Source organism: Phacochoerus africanus, chromosome 6 (genome assembly GCF_016906955.1).
Source record: "Phacochoerus africanus isolate WHEZ1 chromosome 6, ROS_Pafr_v1, whole genome shotgun sequence".
NCBI classification, from domain to species: Eukaryota; Metazoa; Chordata; class Mammalia; order Artiodactyla; family Suidae; genus Phacochoerus; species Phacochoerus africanus.
In genome coordinates, this window is record NC_062549.1 from 127,726,994 (window position 1) to 127,741,474 (window position 14,481).

The 14,481-nt window shown below is 44.6% G+C and overlaps 1 protein-coding gene across 5 annotated transcripts in view; it reads right to left on the minus strand.

The window, feature by feature from the left end:
- Nucleotides 1-2,746: 2,746 nt before the first annotated feature.
- The window catches only part of LOC125130004 (guanylate-binding protein 2-like), a 64,351-nt gene continuing 52,616 nt past the window's right edge, over nt 2,747-14,481 (minus strand). For 4 of the 5 annotated variants that reach the window (XM_047785361.1, XM_047785360.1, XM_047785362.1 and 1 more), the window contains 7 exons: nt 11,995-12,191; nt 11,142-11,384; nt 8,857-9,137; nt 7,055-7,267; nt 4,657-4,759; nt 4,141-4,334; nt 2,747-3,015 (listed from right to left, as the gene is read on the minus strand). In XM_047785361.1, coding sequence (XP_047641317.1) covers nt 2,899-3,015; nt 4,141-4,334; nt 4,657-4,759; nt 7,055-7,267; nt 8,857-9,137; nt 11,142-11,384; nt 11,995-12,191 — 1,348 coding nt within the window. In that variant the 3' untranslated portion in view covers nt 2,747-2,898. The remainder of the gene's footprint in view (nt 3,016-4,140; nt 4,335-4,656; nt 4,760-7,054; nt 7,268-8,856; nt 9,138-11,141; nt 11,385-11,994; nt 12,192-14,481) is intronic. The other variant, XM_047785364.1, reaches the window with a different exon arrangement.

The window sequence follows — 14,481 nt, forward strand, 5'->3', positions numbered from 1 at the left end:
TGGAGTGCCTTTCTGTTAATATATTCTCTCCCTTCAGATCCGTTAATATATGTTTAATATATTCAGATGTGCCAATACTTTGTGCATATTTATCTACAATTCTTATATCCTTTCAATGAATTAACCTCTTTTTTAATAAATAATGTTCACCTTTGTCCTTTATCACAGCCTTTTAAATAAGGTCTATTTTCTCTGAAATGCTGTGTTTATTCCTATTCTCTTTTGGTTTTCATTTGCGTAGAATATTTTTTCCATCTTCTCACTTTGAGTATACGAGTATCCTTAAACCTGAAGAGAGAGTCTCTTGTTAGCAGCATACCACTGGGTCTTGCTTTGTGATCTGTTTGGCCTTTTGACTGGAGAATTTAATTCGTTTACATTTGGAGTAATTATTGATAAGTAAGGACATGTCCTAGTATTCATTGTCCTTTGGCTGTTTTGTGCTTCACTTTTTCCCTCTATCCTCCTTGCTGTCTTTCCCTACGCATTGATGATCTTCCATAATGGTGTGCTTTGATTCCCTCCTCTGCATGTTTTGTGTATATGCTATAGGGTTTTGTCGGGTTTTTTTTTTTTTTTTTTTTGAGGTTACCATGAGGCTTACATAAAACAACCTACAGAGTAGCAGGCTCTTTTAAACTGACCGCAATGTAACGTTGATCATATACAAAACCTCCATGCTTTTACTCCCCTCCTATACTTAATATTTTTGACGTGACAGTTTACTTTTTTTAATGTCGTGTGTCCACTAACAAAGTATAGACAAACTTCTGTTCTTTAATCCTTTGTACTAGAGTTGTGTGGTTACCACGCCCCCCATTTCAGCATTAGAATATTCTGAATTTGACTCTGTACCACCTTTATCAATATGGGCTATGTTTTCCTGTATTTTCATGGTGCAGCACAACCACCTTTCACTTCAACTTGGAGAGCTCCTCTTAGCACTTCTCTAAGGCAGCTCTAACGGTGATAAACTCCACCAGCTTCTGCTTGAGAGCCTCTGTCTCCTCTTCATCCCTGCAAGGCAACTCTGCTGGGCAACTTAGTTTTGACTTGCAGGGAATTTCTTTTCTCAGCACTTCAGATATATCACTCCCCTCTCTCCTGGCCTGCAAAATTTTGCTGATAAATCTCTTGGTAGCCTCATTAGCCTCCTAGGTGGGGCTGGATGTGTTCCCTGATATGTGAGGGTTTTTTTTTTTTTTTTTTTTCAGTTGATGATTTTAAAATTCTCTCTTGGCTTTGATTTTGTACCATTTTATCAAAATGTGTCTTGTGAAGACCATTTTGGCTTGAAAATTCGGAATACTGTATTAGCTTCATAAACTTAGACGTCTAAATCTTTCCTCAAACTTGGGAAGTTCTCTGCCATTACTTCTTTAAATAAGCTTCCTGCCCCTTTCCCCCTCACTTCTCCTTCTGAGGCTTGAATAATGCATGGAATTTTTTTCTCTTAATGATTTCCCTTAATTCATTTAGGCACTTTTGCCATTTTTTCTCTTTTGCTCCTCTGACCAAATGATTTTAAATACCTAGTATTCTAGACCACTAATTCTTTTTTCTGCTTAGTTGAATTTGTTCTTGAAGCTCTTTCTTGATTTCTTTAGTTCAGCCATTGTATACTTCGACTTCGGCATTTCTAGGGGTTTTTTAAAAATGTTTTTTCATCTCTCTGTTGTACTTCTCATTTGTTTAAGCATTGTTCTACTAACTTCATTTAGTTGCCTGTGTTTTCTTGCAGTTCGCTGAAATTCTTAAAATGGATTATTCTTCAGGCAATCTTTCAAGACAGTGGAATAGGAAGGCCCTGAGCTCACCTTCTCCCACAGACAAACCCATTATACCCAGGTGGGCAACCCCCAAATGGGAGGGAATCACAATTTCAGGGATTCTCCACAGGGAGCAAGAGGTCTGAGCCCTATGATCAGGTTCCCAGCCTAGGGGTCCTGCACCAGAATGAGCTCCAAGGATGATTGACTTTGAAGGCCAGTGGGACTTACTTTGCGGAGACCCAGCAGACTGTGGGAAACAGAGACTCAGCTTCTAAAGTTCTCACACACTTCCCAAATCAGAACAGAAGCAGCAATTTGAAAGGAGCCTGGGTCAAACCTATCTGCTGATCTTGGAGAGTCTCCTGGAGAGACTGAGGTAGCTGGGGGCCTGAAGATGGGGAAGAGGAATTCTCTAAGCAGTATTAGGGATCGAAATGGTTGGCCACCCACTCATAAGTCCTTTGCACAGGGACAAGCCCTTTCCCTGCCAGGGTCCAGGCGGCCTCTCAGTGCCCACAGACAATGCATTCTGCACCCCCTGGGGGACTAACTGCACATCGTCTGCACCCTGGAGGGAATGGTCCCAGGTCTCCTTTCCTGGAAGACATCCTGGGACCCAGTGCCCACTTGGCAGGAGTGATGCTTAACTGTGCTGCAGGGCTTTGTTCACGCCCAGAAGATTTTTCCTATGTTCGCAACACTCCAACTCCATCCCCGGACCAAAGTAAACCCTTGAGTAAGAGCGTATGTCTGAAGGTATCAGAAGGGTGGTGTGTGTGTGTGTGTGTGTTGGCGGGGAGCCTACTCTCAACAGAACCCGACTGACATCTACAAATTGGGTGTAAAATGCATCCCGAGTATACAATTAAAAGTTTCTCTAGAGTCATCATGCATCATTTCAAATACAGGATCCAGTTAGGGATCGTACTAATCACTAATGCTGTAATTAACCATGAATCGAATCACTCTGCATGTGAAACATGTTGCCTTCACCGTTTATTTCATCCTTGCAGACTTTACAGATCTTAAGCTTAGTTGAGTGGCAATGGTTTGGCATCTTGAAGTTGCTTGTTCACCTTGTTCTTAGCAGATGGAAGCTGGTTAGGAGATTTTGTTCCTTGGATTTTTAGAGAATGCTACACATCGGGAATGATTCACTGTTTCTTAACTGGATAGCTTTCATCTCTTTAAGAAGTTTCAGGCTCTCCTTCTTGAATCCCTGTTCGAGAAGACGTTCTTTTTCCTAAAAAGGAAAATGGAGAAAAACACACGCGATTTGAAGTATTTCTCACATTTGTTAAATTAGTTCCCCTTTCCGTACCTGCACTAATCCCTCTTAAGTTTCTGAGACTCATTTTGAAAACTTTTTCTCCCTTAACTTCCACTAGATCCCTCTTTCTTGAGTTTCCTCTGTCTGTCAGTAATTCTTCTGGGTTTGCTTTAGTGGCAGTAATGTTCTTCCGTTATACTTTCTAAAATATTAATGACCCAGAAATATTTTCATGGCCCTCCTACATCCACACACAACACAGTCTTTCTGGAAAATCTGTCTTTTTTGCACCTCAACTCTGATCTATGTAGTGTGGACTCTCAAATACATATCTAAGGGAAGAAGAATGATGGGTGACCTCCTGTAGCAAGGTTACTGCATGATTCAGAATCACAGCAGATGTTTTATCGGGAAATTAAGTAGCAGTCTCCTAAATCTGGTGGCAGAGATGATAGGAATAAGCTGCGGGGATCAAGCCTGCCCTGGTCCACACTGTCTTTCTGGGTGGACATCCTGACTCAGCACAGACTGGGAGGAGGGCCTCGAGAACAGGAAGGTCCTGGCAGCCTGGGTGTTTAATTACGTGGTTGATGCATCGATGGCCACGAAGCCTTCCTACTCATGCAGGTGCCTCCAGAGATGGCGTCATACCACGTATGTTAGAAACAAAGTCACGGTCGACTCCAGCATGTGGGGAAAACAGGTCCGATATTTTTCCACAAGGGAGGACCCGGAGAAGTTACTCATCTCTCATGAAATTACACTTTCCTATTGGAAACGTGACACTCGAACATGTACCCGACACGTAACAGGAGGACAGGATTACCGAGTATCGGCAACGCCACCCTGCAGGGCCTGGCAGTGAACAGCCCTGGCTCATGAGTGATGTGATAATGAAGGACCCATGAGATTTCGTCCTGCCAGTAGACCTCCTTCAGCGACAGCGTGGACCAGGGGAAGGAGCAGTGAGAGCATGAAATGCCTGGTAGCGTTTGGGCTGGAGGAGCCCTTCCACTGACATAACGCTCCAACTTCTAAGCAGTGTTTTTGATTCAGCACAATGGAAGGTGACAGAAGGGAGGTGACACAGTTAAATACCTGAAATTTAAGCGTAAGAACCCTCTCTTGCTCAGCCATTAACTGAGCCCTCTCCTTTTCCATTTTCTCAGCCAGCTGTTTCATATGTTCATGAAAACTCTTCTCTTTCTCCTGCATCAACTGCTCATGCTTCTTTTGCATTTCCTCTGAAATTCTGTTTGCAGCTTCTAAAGATTCAGATTTCATCCATTGCACTGAAGAAGCAAAATAGGCAGAGAAAGAGGAGGATTAAATTGTTACAGCTTTGTTTGCACTTCACCCCATTTTTTTGTTTGTTGGTTTTATTCTTATTTCATAGAGAAAACTTCTCATGCCGATTTTTTGTACTGAGTAATCAGAAGACAGCTGATCATAAATACTTATGATCAATACTTATGGTTAAGAAACAAACATCCCCTGAAACCATGAACTATACTTGCTATTCTTTGCTCTTCAGCAACATTCCAGCGGACTGAGGGGACCACCATTAACATTTCAAGGGCTTTCCCACTGTCCAGTGTTTTCAGCTGTTCTCACCTTCAATCTCTTTTTCCTTTTCTGTTAGTGACTGATCAGTCTGGAGAAGTGCAGCATCCATTCCCTCCCTGGAATCCAAATATTGCTTCAGGGTCTCATCTGCCTAGTGATGCAGAGAAAGTTAAAATTAGGAACTAGAGCTAAGGGGTAAAGTAAAACCCAACAACACATCTGTTAGTTTGACTTAATTTTATCACTCATTTTAGAATTCAAGTGCATTTCAAACCAAACTGGTTTAAAAGCCAGCTCTGCATACATCCTTAAAGTTGCTTCGCAGTTCCCGTTGTGGCTCAGTGGTTAATGAATCTGACAAGGAACCATGAGGTTGCGGGTTCGATCCCTGGCCTCGCCCAGTGGGTTAAGGATCTGGCGTTGCCATGATCTGTGGTGTAGGTTGTGCAGATACAGCTCGGATCCCACATTGCTGTGGCGGTGGCATAGGCTGGCGGCTGCAGCTCCAATTGGACCCCTAGCCTGGGAACCTCCATATGCCTCAGGTGCAGCCCTAGAAAAGACACACACACACACACACACAAAAATAAATTAAAAATAAAAAAAATAATAAAATTGCTTCATTCCCAGTCACCCCAATTTCAGTCATTTAAGTTCGTAAATCCGGTCCTCTAACTGGATGGGTTCAAAGCCTTAGAGCTGCCTTCATGTCTTTTTTCTTCCCACGAATCCCACACACCGTCATCAGCTAAAGGCGTTTGCTCTGGCTGCAACCTGACACCAAGCAGAGCCCGTCCCCGTCACCTGTGCCTCCCAAACACCTGGTCCAACAGCTCATCACCTCCTCCCTGGACCACGGCATGGGCTTCACCCCTGGTCTCCCTGCTTCCTCCCACTCGCGCACCCCTAGAGGCTGTTTTCCTCAGAGCGGCTCGTGCTCTTATGTTCCTTCGAGAAAGATCACTTCGCTCGGATGCATGCAACCCTCTGCTGACTTTCCGACTCTTTCCAGTAAAACTGAAGCTCCTTTCAGGGGCCTCTAGGACACTGCCTTGTTTAACCCGTGGCCTCTGAACACCTTTCTCACTGGCCCGGCCACAGTTCCTGCCACGGCTCAAACATAAGCCACTTTAGCCTTCTGGGCCTGTCTGCTGCTTGAAATCTTCTGCTTCTGATGTCCGCTGGACCCCTCCCGGCTTCTCCGAAGAGTCTGCTGAAGCTGCCTCATCAGAGAGGTCTTGTCCGAGTGCACATCGCACGGGTCACACGTCCTTCCTCTCCTGCGTCTGTCCCCGACGCGTGGCTTTAGTCACTGTGATCGTGATTTCTGGAGTCGCCCCAGCATTTTCTCCTCCTCTTCCTTCGCAAGAGACCTCTCCTGCTCCACCTGAGCCCGCTGTGGGCTCATCGCAAGACGCTGCACGTTCTCAGCCGCCTCCTTGGCAGCTGCGGTGACCCGATGATGACATTCTCGCCAATACCCCTTATACAGAGGGCACTGGGTGGTACTTTTTGGAGATCACGTTAAAGAGAGTCGACCCAGAGAGCTTTTACTCTTCTGCTTTATCGGGTTTATTCCAGCAGTAACATGGAAGAAATGAGTGAAACCCCAGCACACATCTTAGACCATTACTGACCTTGAAGATGGAAGCTACATGCCCAGTATGCAGTATGGAGCAGAACAAGGAAGGAGCTGGGAACAGGATGATTGCGGAATTGTCTTAGCAACCTGGACTCTCTGCCTTACTTCTTTCATATAAGAGAGAGAGCAATTTTGTCTTTTGAATGCACTCTTGTTTCACTTTGTTTGGTTTTTAAATAACATGCACCCAAACCTTATTCTAACTGCTATAACCAGAGGATACTGGCAAAGAAGAAGAGCTAACAGCACAGAGTCTGCTACAGGTGCTTCCATTCCATCTGCACCACTTGTTACCTGTACATTCTCTCATTTTCTTATTAATAAAATGGGAATTTCTAGAACATGTCCTTCATAGGGTTGGACATGCGAGGACTAAATGAGTTAAGCCCTTTCATTTCCTGAAGCAGGACAAGTGCTGTCGGTGTATACTGCTATTGTTATTACTTTTGTCTAGAATCTATAATTTGTTTATTGCTGATGAATACTTTGAAAGAATTGGCTTTTTTTTTAAATTGCCCTAACTGAAGACATGTGATAAGATCTGGCATAGACTTAGGCTCAAGTAGATAACTGATGGATGACTCAATGTCCAAATTATTGAATAAATCCTACAATCCCTTTGGGGGCTCCATCTGTGCTTCCAAGGAGGAATCTGCGCGGTGTCCTATGGGAGTCTCTCCTGCTTCCCATTTTTCCTATGTCTTCACGGAAGAGAGGAGTGAAAGGCAGAGGCACCGTGAACCAGCCACACTTTGGTTGCTCCCACTCAGCAAGCCCCCAGAGATGGTACAGGAGGTGGTTTACCTGTATCCCCTTTCTGGGGACCTGATAGTACTTATTCTTTAGCTCCTGCCTCTTCCGAATAAAGAGACGAAAACCTCCTGGTTTGAAGAATGTTCCCTGCTTCACATCTTCATACAGAGGCTCAAAAATATCTTGAAGTAAAGTCATACAATAATCTGAGGAGGCTTTCATGTTCTGGTCACAAAAGTCAACTAGTTTTGCTTCTAACTCTTCCTGTGGAGTAAAAAAAAAAAAAAAAAAATTACATCCTATTTGAGCCATGACGAGGATGCTAACCGCGCAGCGAAGACTGGGAAATGCTCCTGCTGCAGACACTGTTGCACAGAACCACGGCCAAGCCCTCCCCTGCTGGGAGAGTCCACAGTGCCCCCCAAACAGTGCTGCTGCTGGGCGTGATTAGCTGAAGCTTTTCTCCCGTATTATTCCGGCTTCAGAGAATGACACTCAAAGCACAGACACGGTCCTCCGTGAAACTTCTCAAGTCTCCCAGGTCAGAAAGAGCTTAGAGCACTCACGTCCAGCAAGGCAGGCCTGCAGGGTGTTCCTGGCTCCACCACTTTGTGACTTTGTGACACTCACCTTCCTGAAACGAGGTTCCTTCCTGGTGAACCGGGGGAAAGTGTACCTATCTCAGAGATTTCACGTCAGGATTATGTGCAGTGCTGCAAGGCATTAAGCCCCGGGACGCCTCTGTAGGTTCTTAAAAAGCGCCAGTGAGAGAGATGCATTCCTTAAGATGGCAGTTAGCATTTCTCTGTGAGACTAATGAAGGGGGTGGACACTGTACCCCAGGGTTTTCTGTGTTGCAAAAGACTCATAGCACATTTGCCAACGTTAAAGTCTTGACGAGAAATTGTACGTCAAGTTGTTTCAGTCTAGAAGGATGTCCACTGTCTGCCGCCCTTCCTTTGCCGTTTAGTTTTACCACAGCCTGTGAGGGCGGGAAGGTGTGATTTGCAAACGCCTGCCCTGCCAGCCACGGAAGGGCTGTCACCGTCGAGTGGTTATTCGTCAGCAACAATCCCTCCTCGACTTGGAAGGACCCAGACGTGTGTCCTCAAACAGCCTTCTTAGGACTGATTTCTCCTTCCTGTCTTTCTGAACGTTTTACTGGGGTCTTACATTAAGCACAAGACATTTTTAGGGTTTTCGAAAAGGAGTGAATCGTCCTGGATCACTAGCGGGGACCTGAACGCCCTGTGTCTTGACTAAATTTAAAAGAAAAAATAGGAGTTCCCGTGGTGGCGCAGTGGTTAACAAATATGACTGGGAACCATGAGGTTGCAGGTTCGACCCCTGCCCTTGCTCAGTGGGTTAACAATCTGGCGTTGCCGTGAGCTGTGGTGTAGGTCGCAGACGCGGCTCGGATCTGGTGTTGCTGTGGCTCTGGTGTAGGCCAGTGGCTACAGCTGCGATTCGACCCCTAGCCTGGGAACCTCCATATGCCGCAGGAGCAGCCCAAGACATGGCAAAAAGACAAAAAAAAAAAAAACAAAAAAAAAGAAGAAAAGAAAAAAGAAACTAAAATAATCTTATACCAGTACAGTTTCACGATTTACCAGTTTGCTTAAAATAGTGCACCCAGAGGTGGGGAAATTAACAGAAGCGAGTATTTGCAAACATCGTATTCAGTCACAGTCCTTCAGTTTCTAGGACTAAGGCTGGGAGCATTCTCTTCTTTTTGCAAAGATTGCAAGTGAGTCCATATTACTGACTGCTGCTGACTTTGGGTCTGGGAAGATAACTCTTATCAAGAAAGGCCCAGATGGTTCTGTCTGTCATGGATCTGAATACAAACGTACCATTAGTCTGGTTTGGAACACTTGGTCCACATCCTTGAAAGACTTGGTCATGAAGACGTCAATGGCCTCCTTCTCGACGTCCCTGTGCAGGTCCAGCAGCTCCTGCAGGGTCTCCGTGGGCAGCTGCAGCTTCTCGGCCATCTGTTGCTCATAGTGGGCAACGGCCTTCTGCACGGCGGCCGAGTTCTCGATCTCAGCCAGGGCCAGGACTGCATTCTCCATGCAGGGCAGGTCCCCACTGCTGATGGTGTTGACGAAGGTCAGTACCAGGGTCTCCAGACCTGCAGAAGGAGTTTTAAAAACAATGACTATCAGTCGTTGAAAGAGACAAACAAAGCTCATTCTATTTAGACTTGCAAATCTATTTTTATTATTTTGAATCAACTGCTAGAGTATTTTATATGCTTTTCAGGTGGCACAAACAATGGTTTTAAGGATTTTTTGAGGAATAATTGTGATGAAACACTTCGTTAATCTCTCGGTTCAGAGGAGTTTAAAGATTCTCTTTGCCCCTCCTTCCTCTCCCAGAAGGAAGAGGATGTTGGAATGAAAGGATTAGAATAAGGATATTTGGGAGATGAGATATTAGATGTTCATCTTTTGTTGGCCTTCCGGTATCTCCTTTTCATCTGTCTTCTTTCCATTCCCTGCCTCACTTCTAACCCTTGAAAAAGGGAAAGGAGATAATTTAGTATTTGCACATGTTCCTGTGTGTATGTGGTGCAGGTTGAGTCCTGTGTCTGGCCTAGATAAAGGGATCGGCCTAGCTCTTCTCTCACCAAAGCTCCATGTAGTGGGACCAGTTCATCCAGGTTTGCCAGGGATTTGCTGATATTAGCAATGACAGTCTCACATACCAGGAAATCCCAGCTGGGGGCAAATGGAGTGGCCAGTCACCCCAGCACTAGCAGTTCTAGGGATTCAATGCTGGACTCTCTCTTTCCATAGATTTAAGGACCATCGATATTTTAATTTCCTCCTTGACTTGATTATTAAGCTTTAGAGTTGTGTATTTAAATAACTGGACGATACTCTTTCTTGGAAACATCAGGGGAGTATCAGCACTAAACAACCCAACTCTAAACAAGCTCATCTACTCCAAAAAGCTGTTCCTCCTCCAGGTATTCAGGCAGCTATTCTATCATTTGTTTAGGCTCCGAACCCTGGAGTTGGGCTTGACACTTCCTTTGAATTCCTTCCACACAGCCATATTCCCTCCATCATCAAAACGCATGGATTTGACTCTCGAAGCATGTGCGGATTCTGTCCGCTCTGACAACCCTGACTGCTGTAGATGCAGCCCAGCCTAATCCCCATTTATTATTGGGATACGGCAAATACCATCCACGCTGTCACTGCCTCCTGTAAATCCCTCCACACGTTGGCTACAAAACACTCAGGACGAACTGTGTAACGTCGCCTCTCTGCCCCTGATTCTTCAGGATCCTCGCGTTGGACTCGAACCCTAATCCCCTGACATCACGCACCAGTCCCTGGAGGTACGGCTCCCTGCACACGTCCCCAGCCCCACCAGCCCGCGCACTCCCTCTGCGCTGCCTCAGGTCACACTGACGTTCCTTTACGACCTTGGAGGTCCAGAGATCTTTCCTGTCTCGGGTCGTCTCGGGTGATAAGGCTCTGTCTGCAGAGCTCTTCCAACCCTTCTTCTGGTCCACTGCTAACCATTGTTAGGGTCTCAGCTTACGTGTCCCTTTCAGAGACAAATATTCTCTGTCTCCAAACACAAATTATCTCCCACCTGCCTCCCGCGACCTCTTTCATGGGAGCCTCTTATTTCATGTATTATGCTTCTCGCTGTTACCATGATTGAATAGTCAAGCACCTTTTGCTCCCATCGTGCTGGAACCAGGGTAGAATTACAATGCTGTGATTTGCCAGTGGCTGGGCACCTGACATAGCTCTGAATCGATGCACAAAAGCCTCACATACAGGGAGGATTTGCCTTTCCCTGAGGTTGTCCATCTTCCCAGCTCTCCTGGGAGGAAATGTCATAAATAGGGAGCTGGCCAGTTGGGGGAGGGGTCTACTACACACAAGCTGGATCCCAGACATTTCTCTTTAGTCACCTTGCTCATGTGACGATTAGGTAACACCAGACCCAGTTCTAGTTCCCTGTGCAATTCACAATGCGACCCTTGGTGTGTTTCCTCGTCATCATTAGCCTCTATTTATAGTCAGAAGGAACCCTTGTTGGTCCCTCGTCTATCGTCTATGGTGGGCAGTAGGAAGGTCCAGGTGGGGAGCAGGGAGGGAGAGGCACTCACGAGGCCCATTGACGGTGATGCCTCCTGAGAGAGTCTTGACCTTGGAATGGCTGAGGATGTAAGAGCAGAATTCTTCAACTTGTTCTCTGAATTCAGGATTCACTTCTTCTTCCGGTAGCTGCTCCAGGTGGACAAGGTACTTCCTCTGAGCAGGGCGGTCAAAGATGAAGCACTTCTTTTCTGGGAAGAACTTTCGAATACATAACCGAGGTGCATTAAAGCTTTTAGTTTTTTTATCATTACCTGGAAGAATGAACATTAGAAGTTGTACAAGTTCAGACTGAGTGCTTCGAATAGATGACCCTTCAATTTCATAATATGCACAAATACTCTACAAGGAGGTAAAAATTAATTGATCATGGATAAGAAATTAAAGAGTAGGGAAGTAAAATTTCTTTATTTCTCCTAGAAATGGAGGTAACTAAAATTAGATCTAACTGGAGTTCCCTTCATGGCTCAGCAGTTAACGAACCTGGCTAGGATCCATGAGGATATGGGTTCAATCCCTGGCCTTGCTCAGTGGGTTAAGGATCCAGCATTGCCATGAGCTGTGGTGTAGGTCACCAACACGGCCCAGATCCCGCATTGCTGTGGCTGTGGTGTAGGCCGGTGGCTTCAGCTCCAATTCGACCCCTAGCCTGGGAACTTCCATATGCTGTGGGTGCAGCCCTGAAAAAAACAAATTTTTTAAAAAAATTAGATCCAACTGACTCATCAAAGAAACATTTTCATTTCCTCTAACAGAATAAGTAGGATAAAAAAAGTTACAAAATTACAATTTTCAGCACCTACATAGAATGTTCATTCTGATATTATTTTCTCTTTTTGTTAGCCAAGCACTAGTCCCAATAACCTTGCTTCAGCTTCAGTGAATTCTCCAGGTACTCGTCAGGAGTGATGGGTTCCCCATTTGCTTGTAGGTCCAGGGAGAAATCTCTCAGGGTCCACACAAAGTCTGGAAAGAAGCTTACAAAGTCAGCTGAGTCTTTGATCTCATGTTTGCCAGGCGAGGATTTTGCCCTGATGCAATCTGTCAGCTCTGTCACATAGCTGAGATGCTAACATAGGAAAACTGCAGAAAAGGAGTAGCCCTCAAATAATTTATCTTCATTAGTTCATTCATCCTTTCCACAAACATGTATTGAGCCCTTACTGTGAACCAGGAGCTGTAACCCAGGGACCAACACCATTGTAATAACTGAGAAAATATTACTATCCACTTTCTTGTGAGGGAGACAGATGCTAGACAAGGGAACAAAAATATAACAAAATCTGAGATTTTGATAATAATTGTCTTCAAGAAAACTGAACCCAAGCTAGAGATTAGAGAACGATGGTGTGTGCAGGTGGTTGGTGCTGCTTTATGTGGTGGTTCGCGGAAATGCATTCAGCACTGATCACTGAGCAGAGCCTGGAGTAAACTGCGGGAGTCAGCCATGCACTAATTCTTTGGACGAACACCCCTGGCAGAGGAAATAGCTGCTGGGAACCCTGAGGTAGGAAACCACTGAGTGTGTCTATCGCGGAGCAGGGAGGCCGGCATGAATGGGCAGGCATCTTACTGTCCTACTGGACACAGTCCGGCCCATGCCAACTCTGTTGGCCAAAAAAGTGTTGGAATTTTACTTTAAATTTAATGGAGGCCATTAAGGAACTCTGACTGAAAGGAGCTATGACTTTGCATTTTTAAAAGAGCATTCTGAACCCAGACACCAATGGTCAATTAATCTTTGACAAAGGAGGCAAGAATATAAAATGAGAACAAGACAGTCTTTTCAGCAACTGTTGCTGGGAAACCTGGACAGCAGCATGTAAATCAATGAAACTCCAACACACCCTCACACCATGCACACAAATGAACTCGAGATGTCTTAGAGACTTTAACGTAAGACAAAACACCACCAAACTCCTGGAAGAGACACAGGCAAAACATTCTCTGACATCAACCTTACAAATATTTCTCAGGTCAGTCTCCCAAAGCATCAGAAATAAAAGCAAAAATAAACCAATGGGACCTAATCAAACTGACAAGCTTTTGCACAGCAAAGGAAATCATAAAAAAAAAAAAAAACTTACAGAATGGGAGAAAATAGTTTCAAATGATGCAACCAACAAAGGCTTAATCTCTAAAATATACACACAATTTACACAACTCAACAGCAAAAAAGCAAACAACCCAATTGAAAAATGGGCAAAAGACCTGAATAGACATTTCTCCAAGGAAGATACACAGATGGCTAACAAGCACATGAAAAAAATGCCCAACATCACTGATTATTAGAGAAATGCAAATCAAAACGACAATGAGGTACCACCTCACACCAGTCAGAATGGCCATCATTAATAAGTCCACAAATAACAAAAGCTGGAGGGGGTGTGGAGAAAAGGGAACCCTCCTGCACGGTTGGTGGGAATGTCAGCTGGTACAACCACAATGGAGAACAGTACGGAGGTACCTTAGAAATCTATACATAAAACTACCATATGATGCAGCAGTCCCACTCCTGGGCATATATCCAGACAAAACTTTCCTGGAAAAAGACACATGCACCCACATGTTCATTGCAGCACTATTCACAATTACCAAGACATGGAAACAACCTAAATGTCCACTGACAGATGAATGGATTAAGAAGATGTGGTATATATACACAATGGAATACTACTCAGCCATAAAAAAGAACAAAAATAATGCCATCTGCAGCAACATGGATAGAACCGGAGACTCTCATACTAAGTGAAGTAAGTCATAAAGAGAAAGACAAATATCATATGATTTCACTTACATCTGGAATCTAATATACGGCACACATGAACCTTTCCACAGAAAAGAAAATCATGGACATGGAGAACAGACTTGTGGTTCCTAAGTGGGAGAGGGAAGGAGTGGGATGGATTGGAAATTTGGGGTTAATACATGCAAATTATTGCCTTTGGAATGGATAAGCAATGAGATCTTGCTGGGTAGCACTGGGAACTATATCTAGTCCCTTATGATGGAGCAGGATAATGTGAGAAAAAAGAATGTATACATGTATGTGTAACTGGGTCACCTTGCTGTACAGTAGAAAATTGACAGAATTCTGTAAACTAGCTATAATGGAAAAAAATAAAAATCATTATTAAAAAATAAAAAATAAAAGGTCATTCTGGCTGGTGCTGTATCTGCGAGAGGCAGCCTGTGAGCGAAGAGCAGAGTTAGGCAGGTAAGGAGGTGACCAGGAAGAGAGGAGATGGAGCTTAGACGGAGGTTAACACCGAGGAAGTGGTGAGCCCACTTCAGCCTGGGAAAATACCTATGACAGCGGAGGTGACAGAAGGCCTGACCAGTGGTTTGTAG